At 42.8% G+C, this 22,594-nt stretch overlaps 1 protein-coding gene across 3 annotated transcripts; it reads left to right on the forward strand.

The window, feature by feature from the left end:
- Window positions 1-14,244: 14,244 nt before the first annotated feature.
- Window positions 14,245-22,376, forward strand: LOC115207471 (protein DDI1 homolog 2). 3 transcript variants are annotated; one of them, XM_029774558.1, is made up of 10 exons: window positions 14,245-14,649; window positions 15,150-15,279; window positions 15,527-15,808; window positions 15,946-16,072; window positions 16,283-16,410; window positions 16,803-16,931; window positions 17,108-17,211; window positions 17,338-17,530; window positions 19,095-19,145; window positions 19,485-19,799. In XM_029774558.1, the coding sequence occupies exons 1-9, from the start codon at window positions 14,512-14,514 to the stop codon at window positions 19,103-19,105; spliced, it is 1,242 nt and encodes a 413-aa protein (XP_029630418.1). In that variant the 5' UTR covers window positions 14,245-14,511; the 3' UTR covers window positions 19,106-19,145; window positions 19,485-19,799. The 3 variants fall into 3 exon arrangements, with proteins under 3 accessions (XP_029630418.1, XP_029630417.1, XP_029630416.1); XM_029774557.1 differs by lacking the exons at window positions 14,245-14,649; window positions 15,150-15,279; window positions 15,527-15,808; ... (2 more) ...; window positions 16,803-16,931; window positions 17,108-17,211 and adding an exon at window positions 20,849-22,376 and having other exon boundaries at window positions 17,356-17,530; window positions 19,485-20,812; XM_029774556.1 differs by lacking the exons at window positions 14,245-14,649; window positions 15,150-15,279; window positions 15,527-15,808; ... (2 more) ...; window positions 16,803-16,931; window positions 17,108-17,211 and having other exon boundaries at window positions 17,356-17,530; window positions 19,485-22,376.
- Window positions 22,377-22,594: the final 218 nt, after the last annotated feature.

Below are 22,594 nucleotides of genomic sequence, written 5' to 3' on the forward strand. Positions count from 1 at the left end.
TTCTGCCCCGCGAGAATACGACCAGGGGAAGATCAGAAAACACATTACCAAGACTATCATCGTATTTCAGAATGTGCCAATGTTTGTGAACGATTCCTTTAATTTGTTCAGAGCACTTTGAATAGCGGGTAGTAAGAACGCATGAATGCGTCTTTTTGCGAGACTGACCTTGAAAAAGGTCATGTCTCGTTTTGTTTTGAATTTTCTCAATGGCAATATTAATCTGATCATTGTTGTACCCCCTCTCCTTGAACTTATCCTGAGTCTCAGCCATATTTCTGTCGAAATCTGATTGTTTAATGCAAATTCTTTTGATTCGACAGAATTGGCTGTAGGGCAAACTATTTTTCAAGGGAAGTGGGTGACAACTGTCAGCCCTCAACAAACGGTTACGATCAGTAGGTTTCCTGTAAAGATCAGTGTATAAAACATTATCTTCACACAAGATCAGAAGATCAAGAAAACTGATTTGACGTGTATCAGATTGCATAGTAAATCTCAAATGTTCAGAACAGGAGTTAAGAAAAGCATAAAACGACTGGAGCAGTTCTGCATCACCCCTCCATAGAACAAAAATATCGTCAATATACCGTTTCCAAATAATGATGTTAGGCAAGAAAACATTTTTGAGAGGGTTAAAAATGGATTGTTTCTCCATGTAACCCACATACAAATTAGCATAGTTAGGAGCCATGGGAGATCCCATAGCAGTACCCTTCGTCTGAATAAAGAAATCATTTAGAAACATGAAGTAGTTGTGTGTGAGTACTATTTCAGCCAACGTTACAATGCAGGCACTGGAAGGTAGTTCATTAGGGTCACGTTGCAAAAGAAAATGTTCCATGGCTTCAATACCGCCCTCATGCGGAATATTTGTGTATAACGACTCAACATCAAAAGTAACTAACAAGGTGTTCTCAGGCAGAGGATCAAGAGATTCAATGATAGAGATCATACTGCTGGTGTCCTTTACAAAGGAGGGGAGCTGTTCTGCGAGTGGTCTAATAAAAAAGTCTACAAAAGTAGATAGAGGGGCCGTTATTGCATCAATGCCCGCTACAATAGGGCGCCCTGGAGGGTTTGTAACGTTCTTGTGTAATTTCGGCAAAGTATAGAAAGTGGCAATTTTAGGGTGTTGGATGGCCAGAAAGTCATGTTCTTTTTTGGTTATCTGACCAGAATTTAAATAACCATCTAGGACAGAAAAGATAGTATTCTGAAATTGGGAAGTAGGGTCACTTCTGAGTTTCTTGTAAAAGGTGTTGTCAAGTAGCTGTCTATGACACTCATTTACATAAGTTGTCCTATCCATGAGTACCACCGACCCACCCTTATCAGCAGGACGAATAAGGACTGACGTATCAGATTGTAAATCAAGCAAAGCTTTTTTTTCATCCTTAGATAAATTATGGAAAGATTTGAAGTCCTGTTTATTCTTAAGGAGATGAGCAACATCTTTTTCAACAAGTCTGCAATATGTCTCGATAGAGTGATTGCGATTGGCTGGAGGTACAAAATAACTCTTGCTTCTAAAAGGAGTCGGAGTATGTACAGGTAAGTAACCTACTGGTTCAATAGAAGTGTCAGGATTGGGGGAGCTAAAGTATTCCCTTAAACGGATGTTTCTAAAAAACTTAAACATGTCTACCTTAACGTCAAAATCGTTACACTGTGTTGTAGGCACAAAAGATAACCCTTTATTGAGCAAAGAGACATGGGCAGGGCTCAATATCTTGCTTGATAAATTAAAGACACTCAGTCCCGTGGGTTCTGGGACCGTGTGAACGGTCTCCTCTGCCTCTGATAGTCGTTTCTTCTTACCCCGTCGGGTGCGGCATCTCGTCGATGCGCGTGCCTGCGGCCACCTGCGCCCTTCCGTTGGCCCGGTCTCTCGTTGAATAAAAAACTGCCACTGGAAGCTGATGAGGCGCTGGTTGTAGAGTGTTGGTCAGACCGGGGTGGATCAAAGTAAGTGTCATCCTTCCTGCGTCTGCCATGGAGAGGAGCAGGACCTCCTTTGTCAGGGTTTCTCCAAAAATAAACTTTATCCTCGGCCTTGTCTTTTTTGTCTTGGTTGAATTTCTTGATTTTAAGTTCCTTTATTTCTGTAGACAGCTTGTCCTGGAGCGCTTGGTTAGTTTTCATCAGTTCATTGAATATGCCATCATCATTAACAGCTATTTGTAGAGCTGTGCGTTTGTCTTTAATCGTATTATCCATTTCACTAAAATCCTTTTTCAACTGATCAACAATATAATTTTTGGAGGCAGGCCATTCGATTTCGTCTCTGCGTTATATTGGCATCGAACATGTCACCCTCCCGAGGAGAGGGGGTGACCTTGATAATTTATTGTTAAAACGAGAGGCTGCCTGGATCTTTAATTTAAAGACACTTGCTCCCTTCGGTCTCAACATAGACTTTGATCTGAAGCCATTCTTGTGATTATTGTGATTTTGCCATTGTAATTGTTTGTTAAATACTTTTTAGACTACAAATGCTATGATCATATGTTATCCATTTGTTTGTCTTTTTGTATGTTCCTTGTATACCATTTTTTTAATATTTCAGTTAACCAATGATATTAGGCCATACTTGGCCATGATTACAAACACCTGTGTGTCTCTTGACACTATATAAATGACTCATCTCTCAGTGTTTGTGATGATACCCTGATGAAGACAGCTTAGCTGTCGAAACGTTGGTTATTAAAATTTTTGCATCTGAGCTCTTAGAGTGTGCGGCTTTCCTTCATTATATTTCCTTGACATAACACCCAAATAAACTGATCACTTCCACTCATATTAATGCAGTTTCCTTTTATGTTTCTGAGAGGTACAGTAGGTACGACATGCTATGTGTACTGAACCCCAGCGTAACTCCCACCTTCTCCTTGCCTTAATGTGTAAAGCGTTCAACATTCAAGATTAGTTGAGATGTAGAAATAGAATGTATTGTGTTTTACTGACAACATAATATATTGTTTTTGTGGATAAGAAAGTATTTTATTGTTCTTGCATAGTATATCACCTCCCCCTACTATGTTTGCTTCTCATTAGGTCCACTAAAAGTGAAATTTATATGTTGTTTTGTGATGACTCCTCGTTGTTCACTATTCTATATCATATGTGCTATAGTTGACATTTTGGCATGAAAAAGAACCAGAAACATTGCATCTTCAGAAATCTATTTTACATCATTTCCATTCCTACCCTCTGCAAAACACTCCATGACGATTCTACTGAGTGGTGATGTAGGCATTGAGTAAGATTACTATCTGCATGGGGATCCTATGTATTCTATACCACATCTAACAGACTCACGGAGAGACAAATACTTTTTTTCACACAGAAGTACTGTGGTATCATCATTGTGTTAAAGTAATGGGCTGATCAAAGCGATACATCTTGAGTGCCGATAATACAATGTTATCTGGTATGACTAGAAGGGAGTGATGTTCACATTTATTTTAACATTGTTCCATGGTGATATAATTAAACAAAAAGGCACAAGGGGGTGTGATATATGGCCAATATACAACGGCTAAGGGCTGTTCTTCTGCATGACGCAACTCAGAGTGCCTGGATACAGCCCTTAGCTGTGCTATATTGGCCATATACCACAAACCGCCGAGGTTCCTTGTTGCTATTATAAACTGGTTACCAATGTAACTAGAGCAGTAAAAATGAACATTTTGTCATACCTGTGGTATACGGTCTGATATACCTCGGCTGTCAGCCAATCAGCATTCAGGCTCGAACCACCCAGTTTAAAAGGCTCTTTATGTTGAGGCTCTCAAGAAAAACATATATACAGTATGTCTCCGGAGAGGTGGAGTAGCATATGTCAGAAAGTTATCATTATTATTACCAAAGATTCTGGAAAAAGATGGCTTCTGCAGAAACAAATGCCAGGGACTTTGGGCCTATTAACGGAAACTGTTTAAACATGTTTTGCCACTAAGAAGTTCAGGTGGTGTCGGTGCTTTGATTGCTACTACAGATAGAAACACATCTCTTGCTAATCTGCAAGATAGGTTACAACCACGCAACTTCCTCTGGGGAGGGAGAACACTCAACAATGTTTTGGTTTCCTCTCCCTATCATCTGCCAGCCATTGTTACATTTATGATGTTCATCTACGATTAGCAGCAGATAGAGCACACATATGCCATCAATCAAACATCCATACAGGAAAATCTCAAATATAACATGGCACCAAAATATAGAGAATTGCAATTTTGTGGTTTGACATCTTAATTGCTCACCTCAAAGCTACAAACAAAATGAAATGAACAAAAAGTAGAAACAGAGGTGTGGGGCTATACAGTATATCCTTGGGATAAAAAAAACACTACCCATTGACTCTTGATAAATACTTATGAATTCAATAGTTATAACATATACACATACCTATATTGTAAATGCCATATGCATTTACAGCTGGCTTATCCTATCATAAAGCAAAATGCAAGGTTGTAGGTAGTTTGTTTCTATTGTCATTCGAGTGAACAAAGTACACCTTCAAAATATGTTTACAACTGTCATGTCAATTCCATTATATCTCAATGGACAGTCATAACATGCATTGCCTTATACAGCCATTAGCATTAGATAGTTTTGCATAAGGTGATACAATTGTTCCTGAGGCAATAGAGAATATGTCATAAGAATGTACTTTTATGTGCACTGCTGTCATTTGTTTGATTGAAGGTCAATTTTTTTATTGTTAATAATTGTAATTATTATTTATTTATGCTTTTTCTAGTTGTTTATTAGATGAAGTGTTTTTTATTTAAAATGTGCCTATTTGATTGTGAGAACACAGCTCCTTGAATATGCAATGAGAAACTGAGTTGCATTCAGTTAGCTTGATGCTTTGCTATGTTGCAGAATGGTTTGTAGGCCTACTGAAAGACACGTTTGCCAAATACGTTCTTGAACAGATTTTGAGGTAGGTTTGCTCCATAAACCACTTTTCCATCCACAGTTTTTATGCGAGTAAAGTCATACCATATAAACAATGCCTTTGTAAAGTATTCAGACCCCTTTACTTTTTGCATATTTTATTACTTTACATCCTTAATATAAAATGGATTTAAATAAATAAAATCCTCAGCAATCTACACACAATACCCTGTAATGACAGGTTTTTAGACATTTTTGCAAATGTATTCAAATTAAAAAACAGAAATACCTTATTTACATAAGTATTTAAACCCTTTACTATGAGACTCGAAATTGAGCTCAGGTGCATCCTGTTTCCATTGACGATCCTTGAGATGTTTCTACAACTTAATTGGAGTCCACCTGTGGTAAATTCAATTGATTGAACATGATTTGGAAAGGCACACACCTGTCTATATCAGGTCCCACAGTTGACAGTGCATGTCAGAACAACAACCAAGCCAAAAACCGCCCGGCCAAAGGGGAGAAGGGCCTTGGTCAGGGAGGTGATCAAGAACCCGATGGTCACTCTGACAGAGCTCTAGTGTTCCTCTTTGGAGATGGGAGAACCTTCCAGAAGGACAACCATCTCTGCAGCACTCCACCAGTCAGGTGTTTATGGTAGAGTGGCCAGACGGAAGACACTCCTCAGTAAAAATAACTTGACAGCCCTCTTGGAGTTTGCTAAAAGGCACCGTAAGACTCTCAGACCATGAGAAACAGGATTGGTCTGATGAAATCAAGATTGAAATCTTTGGCCTGAATGCCAAGTGTCACGTCTGGAGGAAACCTGGCACCATCCCTATGGTGAAGCATGGTGGTGGCAGCATCATGCTGTGGGGATGTTTTTCATCTGCAGGGACTGGGAGACTAGTCAGGATCGAGGCAAAGATGATTGGAGAAAAGTACAAAGAGATCCTTGATGAAAACCTGCTGCAGCACGCTCAGGATTTCAAACCGGTGCAAAGGTTCACCTTCCAACAGGACAATGACCCTAAGCACACAGCCAAGACAACGCAGGAGTGGCTTCGGGACAAGTCTGTGAATGTCCTTGACTGGCCCGGACTTGAACCCGATCGAACAACTCCAGAGAGACCTGAAAATAGCTGTGCAGCAACGCTCCCCATCCAACCTGACAGAGCTTGAGAGAATCTGCAGAGAAGAATGGGAGAAACTCCCCAAATACAGGTGTGCCAAGCTTGTAGCGTCATACCGAAGAAGACTCAAGGCTGTAATCGCTGCCAAAGGTGCTTCAACAAAGTACTGAGTAAAGGGTCTGAATACCTATGTAAATGTGATATTTCAGATATGTATTTGTTTTATAAATGTTCAAAAACTTCTAAAAACCAGTTTTTGCTTTGTCATTATAGGGTATTGTGTGTAGTTTGATGAGGAAGAACACTATTTAATCTATTTTAGAATAACAAAACAAAACAATTTAAAAGTCAAGGGGTCTGAATACTTTCCGAATTAACTGTGTATATAGGCTATATATAAATAAATAAAAACAAGACAGCTGTGATGGAAACAGGAAGTTTCGGTACAATTTTATAAATGCCAACAGAATTTTTTCTTTCTACGTGGTCTTTTTGCGTCTGTAAAATTAATGATTTGAGTAATGGCAGTTGAAACACCTTTATGCACAAATATTTATATAATAACCATCCTATCGAAGTAAACTTGGAGTCACGTGATGAAATGGTGTGTGGTCCTCCCACTATGACTTGGGAACCATGCAGTTTATTAGGCTACAGATGAAATATATTATAATGATCTTCACAGGGTATTAAAAATGTACGGTGGTCTTATTCTGGTGATTTGATGATCGACGCTTGACTGTTGTATGACAAATAAATCCATTATCCATAATAATCTCATCATGTAGTCTGTTGGCTAGAGCGCACATGCCAAGACCAGGCACATTTGCTATTTGACACAACAGTTTTTGTGACAAATATTTAAAATGCGATGGAAAGACTGCACTCAGCCAGCTGTATAAGGAAATAAGCAAACAGGAAACCACTCACCCAGACGCGGCGCTCCTAGTGGCCAGACTTTAATGCAGGGAAACTTAAATCAGTTCTACCAAATCTCTATCAACATGTTAAATGTGCAACCAGAGGGAAAAAAAAATTCTAGATCACCTGTACTCCACACACAGAGACGCGTACAAAGCTCTCCCTCGCCCTCCATTTGGTAAATCCGACCACAACTCTATCCCCCTGATTCCTGCTTACAAGCAAAAATTAAAGCAGGAAGCACCAGTGACTCGGTCTATAAAAAAATGGTCAGATGAAGCAGATGCTAAACTACAGGACTGTTTTGCTATCACAGACAGGAACATGTTCCGGGATTCTTCCGATGACATTGAGGAATACACCACATCAGTCACTGGCTTTATCAATAAGTGCATTGAGGACGTCGTCCCCACAGTGACTGTACGTACTACATACCCCAACCAGAAGCCATGGATTACAGGCAACATTCGCACTGAGCTAAAGGGTAGAACTGCCGCTTTCAAGGTGCGGGACTCTAACCCGGAAGCTTACAAGAAATCCCGCTATGCCCTGGGACGAACCATCAAACAGGCAAAGCGTCAATACAGGGCTAAGATTGAATCATACTACACCGGCTCCGACGCTCGTCAGATGTGCCAGGGCTTGCAAACTATTACAGACTACAAAGGGAAGCACAGCCGCGAGCCGCCCAGTGACACGAGCCTACCAGACGAGCTAAATCACTTCTATGCTCGCTTCGAGGCAAGCAACACTGAGGCATGCATGAGAGCATCAGCTGTTCCGGACGACTGTGTGATCACGCTCTCCGTAGCCGACGTGAGTAAGACCTTTAAACAGGTCAGCATTCTCAAGGCTGCGGTGCCAGATGGATTACCAGGACATGTGCTCCGGGCATGTGCTGACCAACTGGCAGGTGTCTTCACTGACATTTTCAACATGTCCCTGATTGAGTCTGTAATACCAACATGCTTCAAGCAGACCATCACAGTCCCTGTGCCAAAGAACACTAAGGCAACCTGCCTAAATGACTACAGACCCGTAGCACTCACGTCCGTAGCCATGAAGTGCTTTGAAAGGCTGGTAATGGCTCACATCAACACCATTATCCCAGAAACCCTAGACCCACTCCAATTTGCATATCGCCCAAACAGATCCACAGATGATGCAATCTCTATTGCACTCCACACTGCCCTTTCCCACCTGGACAAAAGGAACACCTATGTGAGAATGCTATTCATTGACTACAGCTCAGCGTTCAACACCATAGTGCCTCAAAGCTCATCACTAAGCTAAGGAACCTGGGACTAAACACCTCCCTCTTCAACTGGATCCTGGACTTCCTGACGGGCCACCCCCAGGTGGTGAGGGTAGTCCCCTCCTGTACTCCCTGTTCACCCACGACTGCATGGCCAGGCACGACTCCAACACCATCATTAAGTTTGCTGACGACACAACAGTGGTAGGCCTGATCACCGACAAGACAGCCTATAGGGAGGGGGTCAGAGACCTGGCCGGGTGGTGCCAGAATAACAATCTATCCCTCAATGTAACCAAGACTAAGGAGATGATTGTGGACTACAGGAAAAGGAGCACCGAGCACGTCCCCATTCTCATCGACGGGGCTGTAGTGGAGCAGGTTGAGAGCTTCAAATTCCTTGGTGTCCACATCAACAACAAATTAGAATGGTCCAAACACATCAAGACAGTCGTGAAGAGGGCACGATAAAGCCTATTCCCCCTCGGGAAACTACAAATATTTGGCATGGGTCCTCAGATCCTCAAAAGGTTCTACAGCTGCAACATCGAGAGCATCCTGACCGGTTGTATCACTGCCTGGTACGGCAATTGCTCGGCCTCTGACCGCAAGGCACTTCAGAGGGTAGTGCATATGGCCCAGTACATCACTGGGGCAAAGCTGCCTGCCATCCAGGTCCTCTACACCAGATGGTGTCAGAGGAAGGCCCTGAAAATTGTCAAAGACCCCAGCCACCCCAGTCATAGACTGTTCTCTCTACTACCGCATGGCAAGCAGTACCAGAGTGCCAAGTCTAGGACAAAAAGGCTTCTCAACAGTTTTTACCCCCAAGCCATAAGACTCCTGAACAGGTAACCAAATGGTTACCCGGACTATTTGCATTGTGTGCCCTCCCCGCTACTCTCTGTTTATCTTATATGCATAGTCACTTTAACTATACATTCATGTGCATACTACCTCAATTGGCCCGACCAACCAGTGCTCCCGCACATTGGCTAACCGGGCTATCTGCATTGTGTCCCACCACCTGCCAACCCCTGTTTTTACACTACCGCAACTCTCTGTTCATCATATATGCATAGTCACTTTAACCATACCCACATGTACATACTACCTCAATAAGCCTGACTAACCGGTGTCTGTATATAGCCTTGCTAATCTTATTTTCAAATGTCTTTTTACTGTTGTTTTATTTCTTTACTTACCTATACACACACACGCATCATTTTTTTTCGCACTATTGGTTAGAGCCTGTAAGTAAGCATTTCACTGTAAGGTCTACTACACCTGTTGTATTCGGCGCAGGTGACAAATAAACTTTGATTTGATTTGATTTGAACACATTGAACTTTCGATTTTGATTTGGTAGGCTACATGAAAACTTAAGTGAAAAATGGAAACACCACGAACCACGTTTCCATACACAGATTTTCTGTGAGTAAAATCATACCATATATTAAAAAAATACAGCTGTGATGGAAACACAAATTTTCAGTACAATTTTATGAATGCCGACAGATAATTTGTTCATTCGACATGGTGGGATATTTTTGTGTTGGTAAAATTTGAGAAATGGCAGTGGTTTTTATATTGATATTAAAACCATCATATCAAAGTAAACTTGGAGTCACGTGATGCTATTGTGTGTGGTCCTCCCACTACAATCTGGAAACCATGCAGTTTATTAGGATACAGATTAAATAAAATGGTGAACTTCACAGGGTGGTGAAAATCAAATCAAATCACATCACATTTTATTAGTCACATGCGCTGAATACAACCTTACAGTGAAATGCTTACTTACAAGCCCCTAACCAACAATGCAGTTTAAAAAATACAAATAAGAAATAAAAGTAACAAGTAGTTAAAGAGCAGCAGTAAAATAACAATAGTGGGACTATATACAGGGGGTACAATGTGTCAATGTGCGGGGGTTAGTCGAGGTAATTGAGGTAATATGTAGGTAGAGTTATTAAAGTGACTATGTGTAACAGTGTAGGTTCCGTCCCTCTCTTCGCCCCAACCCGGGCTCGAACCAGGGACCCTTGCACACATCAACAACTGACACCCCACGAAGCAACGTTACCCATCGCGCCACAAAAGCCGCGGCCCTTGCGACGCAAGGGGAAACCCTACTTCAAGTCTCAGAGCGAGTGACGTCACCGATTGAAACGCTATTAGCGCGCACCACCGCTAACTAACTAGCCATTTCACATCGGTTACATATGCATAGATAATAACAGAGAGTAGAGGCGGCGTAAAAGGCATATCCATTTGATTAGATGTTCAGGAATCTTATGGCTTGGGGGTAGAAGCTGTTTAGAAGCCTCTTGGACCTATACTTGGCGCTCTGGTACCGCTTGCCGTGCGGTAGCAGAGAAAACAGTCTATGACTAGGCTGGCTGGAGTCTTTGACAATATTTGGGGCCTTCCTTTGACACCGCCTGGTATAGAGGACCTGGATGGCAGGAAGCCTGGCCCCAGTGATGTACTGGGCCGTACGCACTACCCTCTGTAGTGCCTTGCGGTCGGAGGCCGAGCAGTTGCCATACCAGGCAGTGATGCAACCAGTCAGGATGCTCTCGATGGTGCAGCTGTAGAACCTTTTGAGGATCTGAGGACCCATGCCAAATGTTTTCAGTCTCCTGAGGGGGAATAGGTTTTGTCGTGCCCTCTTCACGACTGTCTTGGTGTGCTTGGACTAGAGGTCGATCGATTATGATTTTTCAACGCCAATACCGGTACCGATTATTGGTGGCCCAAAAAAAGCCGATACCGATTAGTCGGCCGATTTTTATATATATTTGTAACAATGTTAATTACAACAATACTGAATGAACAAATAAATAATGAAACATGTTCAATTTGGTTTAAATAATGAAAAAAACAGTGTTGGAGAAGAAAGTAAAAGTACAATATGTGCCATGTAAAAAAGCTAACATTTAAGTTCCTTGCTCAGAACATGAGAACATATGAAAGCTGGTGGTTCAATATTCCCAGATCTTCAATATTCCCAGTTAAGAAGTTTTAGGTTGTAGTTATTATAGGAATTATGATGCGTCAACTATTTCTCTCTATACCATTTGTATTTCATATACCTTTGACTATTGGATGTTCTTATAGGCACTTTAGTATTGCCAGCCTAATCTCGGGTGTTGATAGGCTGGAAGTCATAAACAGCGCTGTGCCTCAAGCATCGCTAAGAGCTGCTCGCAAACGCAGTAACGTTGTGTTTGAATGAATGCTTACGAGCCTGCTACTGCCTACCACCGCTCAGTCAGACTGCTCTATCAAATATCAAATCATAGACTTAATTATAATAAACACAAAGAAATACGAGCTTTTGGTAATTAATATGGTAAAATCCGGAAACTATAATTTCGAAAACAAAATGTTTATTCTTTCAGTGAAATAAGGAACCATTACGTATTTTGCCGAAGGGCTGGCAACCCTAAGTCTAAATATTTTGGTTACATTGCATAACCTTCAATGTCATAATTATGTAAAATTCTGGCAAATTAATTACGGTCTTTGTTAGGAAGAAACACAGTTTGCAACGAGCCAAACTGTTGCATATACCCTGACTCTGCTTGCGCTGAACGCAAGAGAAGTGACACAATTTCCCTAGTTAATATTGCCTGCTAACATGCGTTTATTTTAACTAAATATGTAGGTTTAAAAAAATATACTTCTGTGTATTGATTTTAAGATTTTTTCACGAATGCGCTTTTGTTAAATCATCACCTGTTTGGCAAAGTTGAAGTAGGCTGTGATTAGATCATAAATTAACAGGCACCGCATTGATTATATGCAACGCAGGACAAGTTAGTTGACCTAGTAATATCATCAACCATGTGTTTTTAACTAGTGATTATGTGAAGATTGATTGTTTTTTATAAGATACGTTTAGTGCTAGCTAGCAACTTACCTTGGCTCATTGCAGCCACAATGTCCTTTTGACGCTGCACTCGAGTAACAGGTGGTCAGCCTGCCATGCAGTTTCCTCATGGATTGAAATATAATCGGCCATAATCGGCGTCCAAAAAGGCAGATTACCAATTGTTATGAAAACTTGAAATCGGCCCTAATTAATCGGCCGTGCCGATTAATTGGTCGACCTCTAGCTTGGACCATTCTAGTTTGTTGGTGATTGTCCAGAGAAGACAAGATGAGCGCTACCATCAGTCCTGTGTCATGCCAATAGTAAAGCATCCTGACACCATTCATGTGTGGGGTTGCTTCCCTGCCAAGGGAGTGGGCTCACTCACAATTTTGCTTAAGAACACAGCCATGAATAAAGAATGGTACCAACACACCCTCCGAGAGCAACTTCTCCCAACCAACAGTTTGGTGACGAACAATGCCTTTTCCAGCATGATGGAGCACCTTGCCATAAGGCAAAAGTGATAATTAAGGGGCTCGGGGAACAAAACATCGATATTTTGGGTCCATGGCCAGGGAACTCCCCAGACCTTAATCCCATTGAGAACTTGTGTGGTCTTAGTGCCAGCATCGGCACTATGTGCACTGTCATCTTGATGCACCTTTACAATATGGGTCTAATTCTGGTGACATGATGATTGATGCTTGACTGCAAAAATATTCTCCATAATAATCTCATCATGTAGAGTAGCCTACCTGCCCAGCCTACCCACACTGTATCTGCGAGCCATTGGCTAGAGTGCACATGCCAAAACCAGAGTAGGCACATTTACTATTTAACGCAACAGTATTGTGACAAAACTATTGGTAGAGTTGAAAAGGAGATGGAGACACATTGAATTTAGATTTTTATTCGATACATGAAAACTTAAGCGAAAATGTACATTTTGTGTGATTTTTATACACAGTACGTTCAGACGTACAGTACGTTGGGTGGAAACACCACTGGTGGGAAAATGTGCATCTTTTTTTATGCATATTTTAGAATATTTGCATGAAAATCTGTCACCAATTGATGGAAGCCTAGCTATTGGTGGGAAAATTCACATATTTTCTTTATGCGAATTTTAGCTACGAACAAGGTTTCCATCCAACTTTTTTTATGTGAGTAAAGTACATGTCCAAATGTCACAAAACAAAATACGCTAGACAAGGTGGAACCTTTTTGTGTCTGTAAAATTAATTAAGCGAGAAATTTAGGTGGGAACGTTTTTATGTGCAAATATTGATATAATAACCATCATATTGATGTAAACTTGGAGACACTATGATATGGTGTGTGGTCCTCTCACTGCATCTCCTTGGGAAAGCATAAGGTTTATTGGCTAACATATAAAATAAATGATGATGAACTTCACAGGGCAGTAAAAGTGCAAGATGATGAGCTTGATGCTCCTTTCCAGTAAATATCAGGGGTCTTATTCTGGTGACATGATGATCGATGCATGGCTGCCATTGGACAAATAAAAATAATCTCACTCTTTTGTCCATAATAATCTCATCGTGCAGGTAGGCTATACCTGCACCACAGGAGGATGGTGGCACCTTAATTGGGGGGAACAGGCTCGTGGTAAAGGCTGGAGCGGAATTGTGGAATGGTATCAAATACATCAAACACATGGTTTGATGTATTTGCTCTGTTCCAGCCATTATCATGAGCCATCCTCCCCTCAGCAGCTCTACTGCCCTGTACTGTATCTGCAAGCTGTTGGCGAGAGCGCATGTGGGCACACTCGCTATATAACATATAATGCAAAAACAATTATGAGAAAACCATCAATAGAGTTGAAAATGCAATGGAACCCCATTAAACTTTGTATTTTTTATTAGGTAAATGGGAATTTAATCACAAAGGGTATTTTTATGTGCACTACGTCATCACGCACAGCCTTTTATCCGCAACAAGTACATTTGATAAACACATCTCATGTAGTTTTTATGTGGATTTTAGAATATTCGCATGAAAATCTGTCACCAATTGGATGGAAACCTTAGCTAATGACTGTAAAAAGTGTTGCTCCCGTTTGGTGGGTGTGACTTGAAGTTACGTATTTAAAGAGCAATTGAACGTTCCCGAACGTGAAAACGTAATGAACGCAGCCCTGGTTCCGGATACATAAAAGAACCAGAGTGCCTATTTAGCAGTATTTGAGGAGACGAAACGTCATACACTTATCTACATAGCTAGCGCCCGTGAATATTTCATGTTAGATTATCTTTGTTGAGTTTTGCTGAACAGAAGTTTGCGTGCTCACAACGATACTGAAATTAGCTAGCTAGTAGTAGTGTCAACAAACTGAAAGTGACTTTACGTTACGTTAACGAGTTCAAGTAACTCTGCCCAAAAGCGCGATGCTGGTAACCGTTTTCTGCTGCCCCAATGACCGTTCGGAAATCACATTTGCACTCGATGTCTCTCCAGAGCTTGAACTCAGAGATTTTGTTGCTCTGTGTGAACTAGAATCAGGAATCCCTGCTGGTGAAATTCAGGTGAACTACTAGCTAGTTAGCTTAGCATAAACGTGTTAGCAGCTAAGTTAGCTAGCTACATCTCATTGTTTATATCAGCTAGTTCATAAAAAAAAAATATATATATATATATATATATACACACACTTGACAGAACTAGCTAAACCTACTGAGTAAACAGTCAGTTAACTTTGTCATTGGTCGCTAGCTAGGTAACGTTAGTTGATTTAACTACTGTCGTAATTAGCTATTTACGCTAGCCATCTTGCTAACTAGTACGTTGAGCTAACATGGCATGTGTCAACAGTCAGAGACCAGAACAACAACAACTTCTACTGACTCATGTAACGTTACCTGGCTAGCTGTCCATTGGTTTGCTTGCCACGTTTTGATTAACCACCTAGCTAATAAATTAAGTTGATTTGGCCACCAGGCAGCATTTTAATTTGTCCTCTTACTTTTCTTCAAGTGTGAAAAGGGAATGCTTCTTATTTTGCATCATTGTTTTTCCCCCTCTTCAGATCACATGTGCAGAGCAGCCCCTAAAAGATCTGACCTGTGCTTTAGGGACTTATGGTCTGAAGGATGGCGACGTGGTGGTGCTCAGACAGGTAGAAAGACGGCAACTGCCAGCACAACCAGTCTTCCCAGGTAAAGTTAGTGCCAGTGGGCAAGTCAGAACAAGTGAGAAATCTACAGTCTGGCTGCTCTAGTAAGAGTTCAGTCGTAACCCTTCACTAAAGCACTTCATTCTGTTGGTTCTATTGTTCCTCAGTCAGTAATGGATTTACAATTTAATAGCTCATCCCAAATGTCTACCTGGCATGATGTCACTCAACCCTCAGTCATGCTTACTCTCTCTCTCTCCTACCCTCCCTATCTCCCCTTTCTCCTCCAGGTCTGCCCCGTATTGACTTCAGTTCCATCGCAGTCCCTGGCACCTCTTCTGGTTCCAGTCAACGGTCCACCCGTAGACAGCAGCAACAGGCCCCGACTTCACAGCAGCAGCGCCCTCCACCCCCTGCTGCACCCCCATCCCTACTGGGCTCCACCTCCTCTCCTCAGGGTCTGGATGACCCCGCCTTACTGCAGCAGATGCTCTTGGCCAATCCACATGAACTGTCGCTGCTCAAGGAGCGCAATCCGCCATTGGCTGAGGCCCTGTTGAGTGGAGACCTGGGTGAGTAGAAGTGGTGTTAGCGGGATAGCATCAACCCCTATCTCTGAGTTGAATATCTTGTCATTATAACGGCTAATGGGTCTTAAGTGTTCAACTAGGAGCTCTAACCATGTTTCTGACTGCCTCCCTTCCCATAGAGCGTTTCAGTAAAGTGCTGTTGGAGCAGCAGCAGGATCGAGCTCGCAGAGAGCAGGAGAGGGTCCGGCTTCTGACTGCCGACCCATTTGACATGGAGGCCCAGGCCAAGATAGAAGAGGACATCAGGTACACACACCTAATATCACACATCCAAGAGGGGAAAGGAAAGGAGTTGGGTTGGCGTTGAAGACGGCTTTAGTCAGGGTCTCTTCTGAAATCAATTAAAAACGTGCTAGTTTACATATTGACTTATGCCCCCTGTCTGAACTATTTGAGAGTATTAAGTATCCATGTACATGTGCGTCAATACATAATCACACACAATTTGTACTTCAGGCAGCACAATGTTGAGGAGAACATGACCATTGCGATGGAGGAGGCCCCAGAGAGCTTTGGCCAGGTGGTTATGCTCTACATCGACTGTATAGTCAACGGGTACCATGTGAAAGCTTTTGTTGACTCAGGTATTGTATCCTATAATTTTCTTCCTCGGTGCAAAAGCATAAGCATTTTTGACTAGGGTAGTAGGGGGACTCTTCAGTTCAGGGTTTGTCTGTTGTGGTGTCCAGTATAGTGTGTCTTGGCTAGTTTTGACATGGCTTTGCTCTCATGATGGTATATCCACTAGTATTCAGTGTGTCTTGGCTAGTTTTTTACTTGGCTTTCTACTGCATATATTCTCTCTACACCACTTCTGACATATCTTGATAAAAAAAAGTCTTCCAACTTGCTTGCCTGTACTTCATACATCCCCCCCCACCTGTTCTTCCCTACTCCTGTCCTGTCTCTATCCCCCCTTCATTGTCTTTGTTCTGCTCCTCTCACCCTCTACCATTGCCTGCTTCCCCTCTTCCAGGGGCCCAGATGACCATCATGAGTCAGGCGTGTGCTAAGCGCTGTAACATCATGCGCCTGGTGGACCGACGCTGGGCTGGCATCGCCAAGGGAGTGGGCACCCAGAAGATCATTGGCAGAGTCCACTTGGGTGGGTATCAATCATATCTCAAAGAACCACTTTCTTAAGGATGCACCACATTGTGTTCCTGTAGACTACACGGTCATGAGATGTTTTCCTTGTTTTATAAAATTTGTCGAAAGTAAAGATATCCAAACCTGAAAGCAAGTGTTGGTGGTATCATCTGTGTGTGTTTCCCTACCCAGCTCAGGTCCAGATAGAAGGGGACTTCCTGCCTTGCTCCTTTTCCATCTTGGAGGACCAGCCTATGGATATGTTGCTTGGACTGGACATGCTCAAGAGACATCAGGTCAGATCCCTGTCCCTCCAAATCCATGCACACCAACTACCACACAATGACATCCTTTGGAAAAGTAGGTCTTTAAAAATACCCCTGTGTGTAAATGGCTGTTCTTTCTATATCCTGCTACTTCAGTGTTCTATTGACCTGAAGAAGAACACGCTACTGATCGGGACGACGGGCACTGAGACCCGCTTCCTGCCCGAGGCGGAGCTGCCAGAGTGTGCCCGACTGGCGTACGGGCCGGAGGGCCGAGAGGACGCCCAACCAGACGAGATCGCAGACAGAGAGCTGGCGGAGGCACTTCAGAGATCTGTTCAGGAGAGCGGTAAGGAACACGGTCTGGGAGAATACTATGGGGATTCCTCAGCTCTGTCTGCACACTCTAAAGCAGTGACATTTTTGCAGTACAGCAGAGACATGACCCAGAAAGCACATTTGCATGGGTCTTTTTTTAGCTGCTTTACTCCTGAGCCCTGTTTCTGTACTCATCTGCCTTCTCAGTCACATGATCACTGCATTTTCACCTCAGCAAATTAAAAATAAGCTTTATAATCAGCAGGGTTCTTGCCATCATGAAAGTCCTTAGTCTTCGAGTTTTAAAATTGTGTTTTCTAGGCCCCGAAAAGTTTCATGGTAATTTATTTAAACGTTTCTGTTTTATGTAATATATTTAGGCACAGTTCTTAAATATTTTATCAATCAAATACATATCAACATATCAGCCAGGATTGTCTGTGTTTGTGCGCATCACCTGCATATTTATTTATTTTAATTATTTCACCTTTATTTAACCAGGTAGGCTAGTTGAGAACAAGTTCTCATTTACAACTGCGACCTGGCCAAGATAAAGCAAAGCAGTTCGACACATAAAACACATGGAATAAACAGACATACAGTAGAAAAAGACTATATACAGTGTGTGCAAATGAGGTAAGATAATGGAGGTAAGGCAATAAATAGGCCATGGTGGCGAAGTAATTACAATATACCAATTAAACACTGGAGTGATAGATGTGCAGAAGATGAATGTGCAAGTAGAGATACTGGGGTGCAAAGGAGCAAAATAAATACAGTATGGGGATGAGGTAGTTGGATGGGCTATTTACAGATGGGCTATTTACATATGTGCGAGATGAGTGGGCCGTTGCTCAAGGAGAGGGAGTCTGTCGGACATTGTAGCAGCAGGTATGCCTATGTAGTCTATACCATATGATAGAGAACAGACCAATAACTAGGTGGCCAATTCAAAACATATCTTGTACCCTCAAGTTAATTGTTTAGCATCACTGAACAAAAATATATACGCAACATGCAACAACAACGACAGGTGATGGATGGTACATGGGATCAGTGAGCAGTCGCCCAGTGTCCACATTACATTTGTTTTTTATAGGTGTATGCTGCCAATTGTTGGTCATGGAAATCTGGTTAGAAGTCATGGAGAAGTTATGAAATTCCATCTGTCAAAATGTGTATGAACCCTGAATTAGACTAGATATGAAATTAGGCTAAGGCCCAATTTTGGGTTTATATTAAGTCTAGTTACAGTAGTGTTTAAAAAGTATTGGAGGTTGCAGTGACGAAACAATTGGATATCACGAAATTGTGGAGAAAAGGGGGGTTAAAAATAAAAGCAATGCAATTTTTTTTTAAACGTATTGGAAGTTTGGTTCTGTAAATGTATTTGGTTTAATAGTTCTCTAAGTTCAAAATGCACTGAAGACCCTCTGCGGCCCAATTTGGATCTGGAGTCATAGGTCAAATAAAGTTGTCTTGGCTGACTCTCTTCACTATGTGAACAGTCTGACTGTGGCGCATGCTTTGTGTGCGAGTGCTAACGCTCTGCGTCCCTTTGCATGATGTGTGGTGTGTGGCCTAACCATGAGCAGGACAGCACTGATGCATTTGGAGAGACAGCTGGAGTCAACCCTGCCAACCAGGTACTGCAAACTTACAGAGAATCAATACCAAGGTCGTCACCCATATTCTTTTTGGGAATTTTGTTAACAAAATCAGTTTTGCTTATTGAAAAACCAATGATAAAGATTGGTATGATAATATCATTTTTGTTGATATATAGTCAATTGTATTTACCATGTTTTCCCACTTATTTTAAAAAGTAGAAGATGCAACCACTAAGGTCTCTGCATTTCATGTTTAATTTCAGAAGCTGGCATGGACAAAAATGATGCATGTTGTGTGCTTGAGTGTTTTGATCCGTAGCAGGTTTCAATTGTTGTACAGTACTGTTTAACTCTCGAACTGATCTCTACCATCAGACACTGCAGATGGACAAACTACCTCACCGGAATCCCCACCATTCCCAACGCCCAAACCCCTGAACAACATGTCCCCTTCCCCCGGCCATCCCCGGAGCCTTGTCCTGGACCGCTCCCAGTCTGCTCCAGCCTACATGCGCCAGGCTGGGGCCCCAACACCAGGACAGAGCCAAACAGAGCCTGGCTTCCAGGGTCTCCCCATCCCTGGACCCTCATCCCAGGCCCAGAACACAGCACCTACAGCCCCACAGTCTCCTCTCTCAGGCCCCAGCCCTACCAACCACACCCAGCCCCTCCTTTCCACTATCACCACTCCCCCGGCTCTGTCCACATGCTCCCCCCCTGCAGACAAGATGGTGACTGGGACTCCCACCTTGGGAGGTTCAGCCAGTCAGATCCCTTCAGCCACAGAGATTGGGTGTGCCTCTGAGAAGGCAGGGAACAGCTCAGTGTTCCCCCACCCAGAGGAAAGCCTTACCACTCAGCCCATGGAGCAGGAGGAGGACATGTCAGACACCATTACAGATCACCGGACCTGTCTGAGTATCCCACTTCAGCAGAGTGAAGGGGGTTCCCAATATCCCCACCAGCCCGTCTCTAATCCCCCATCACTCACACTAGAACCCTGTCCTTTTGGATCCACCTCTACAGAGATCAAGCCTCCCCCTGCCTCCTCCCAGAACACTGTGCCATCAGAGAGGGACCAGCCAGAGGGGAAGCGCTGTTCCTACTCAGACCAGATCCCATCTCTGGCCCAGGCCCTGCTGGAGCTCCATGAGCTGCTGGTGTCTAACAGCCGTAGCCTGTCCCCTCAGGACCACAGTGCCTCCTGCTCCCCCTCACACAGACAGAATGCTGACGGACTGGACGACAACCACAACCCCACCGTAGAGCCCCAAGTCCTGACACCTGAAAACACCACCCAACCCTCCCCCTCTACTGCCGTTACAGCTGATGCAGAACCATGCGATGCCAAAGCCAACCATCCTGCTGCTGTGTCTGACAGAGGACCTCCTCCTGACTGTGTCCTGCCAGGCTCCTCTGAGCAGAGCCTGGAGACCAGGACCGAGGCTGAACCAGGAGAGGGACACAGGGAACCAGAACCACAGTGTCCAAACAGCTCCTGGGGGGAAAGGAGGGCAGACGGGTATGGGCTAGATACCAGTAAACGCAAAGGGACTATGTCTGAAGCCAAAGGCCCCTCTTCACTCCAAGCAGACCTGGTGTTCAGGGAGCCCCCTGAGGGGCAGCAGGGGAGGGGTGTGGCAGACGGGAGAGCCTCTGGCAATGACAACCCAAACACACTCAACCTCCAACCTGACACAACACAGCAGAGCCCCCTGTCCATGGCTGCGGGCTCACCTGGGGAGGAGTCTGGCGTTTCGCCCCACACTTCACCTCTTCCTCAGGCCCCGGACCACCCCTCCTCCTCAGTCCCTCTCTTCTCTGCTCCACGTCTCTTTACCGATGATCACATCCAAAGGATCCAGGCAGCTGGCTTCTCTGCCAGAGAGGCTGCGGAGGCACTGGAACAGGCCCAGGGCAGTGTGGAGCTGGCTCTGCTGGCACTACTGGCCCGCAAGATCACTGTGCCCACCTAGACACTCGCAACATTGCATTCATGTAAGAGTCCCAGCCTCTGTCAACATGGGTTTGATTTGTGCTCTTGTACAGCACTTTGAGATATCAGCTGATGTAAGAAGGGCTATACAAATAAATTTGATTTGATTTTGATTTGATGGTGACATCTGAATTCCCCTGGCCTCTCACAGCTACGACATGCTGAAGGGGAAATGCTGTCAGTCTCTTGGTTTCTCACAGACCATACAACCAACTGTTATTTGTTCCTGGATTTAGCTGATATGATCTGAGTTGTGTGTGTGCAGCAGTTGGTGGTGCCTCAGAAGAAACCTGTTTTTATGCATTTTATAGATGGGATTTAGTAGATTGATTTCCCCCCCCCCCGAACATATATTGAATTGCCCCAATGATTTAGGTTAATGTTTACAGTTGTGTGTGAAATAGCATTTTTATAAAGGGCTGAAGATTAGTTCAAATGTCAGATTTGTGAGGAGCATTATTGATGCGCCAAACAATTAATTGGTTAATTTAAAAAATGTTTTACTCATCTCAAATTCTGCTAATAAAACCCACCAGATCGTCAACTTATTGCACTGTGGAAATAGCTCCATTTTAAGAAGCATTGCTAACTGGTGATCTTTGCCTTCTGCCAATGTTATCATGTTGTAATATGACATTCAGTCAAGTAATTATTGCCAATCCTGGGGAACTTGATGTTGGTTTTAATTTTTAAATGGCTTGCATGAAGAAGAAAAAAATCAAGCAGCACTATTTTTCAAATGACCCTTTAATTTTCTTCATTCCTTTGATTTATAAAGGAATGTCAAAATAGATGACACATTCAGCAAAGTTATAAGCCACACATTGAATATTTCAGAAAAATGTCTGTGTGTGATTGTGAAGGATAAAGAGGTCTTTAAATATAACAGCATGTGTAATGGGGATGTCTGGAAATGTGTAAGTTATAAAGGGTTTTGGAGTTTCCTGTTCAGTTTACTTTGGTTTGTTTCAAGTATCTATCATGCGTTAGAATTACTTCATCCCCCATCAACTGGTAATCTCTCTCACAGTCCACATTTACCCTATCCAGCTGACTGATTTATTTGCTCAGTCATTCATGTAACAATTTCAAAATTCTATAATGGAATTATTTGGGTCATATTCATATACCAACAACATCGAGGCAGGTTCAATTATTTAGTTATCTTGTACTCCATTTTAAACTCTCAAAGTTAAACTGGTTCTTTGTATGTTTGGGATATTTCTAGGGAATGGGTGTTAAGGATTGTAATTAAAGCCATGTTTTTCTAATCTGTCTTCTGTTATTCCTTGCTGTTATAGTTGCGTTTGCATATTATGCAAACATATTTGTGTGTATTTATATATTATATTAGTGGAGTAAAATAACATGTTTTATGGCAGCTCTATCCTTAAGGCCAATTTCTGCATGCTCTGACAATGCGATCCGGAGGCCAAATCAAGCGCCGTACTGCATTGACGTGCGCCTCCCAAATGTTGTAACAATAAGG

This window comes from Salmo trutta, chromosome 14 (genome assembly GCF_901001165.1).
Source record: "Salmo trutta chromosome 14, fSalTru1.1, whole genome shotgun sequence".
Classification (NCBI taxonomy): Eukaryota; Metazoa; Chordata; class Actinopteri; order Salmoniformes; family Salmonidae; genus Salmo; species Salmo trutta.

Coding starts and splice junctions, on each gene's coding strand:
- LOC115207471 (XM_029774556.1), top strand. CDS start 19,553: ATGTCCCCTTCCCCCGGCCATCCCCGGAGCCTTGTCCTGGACCGCTCC.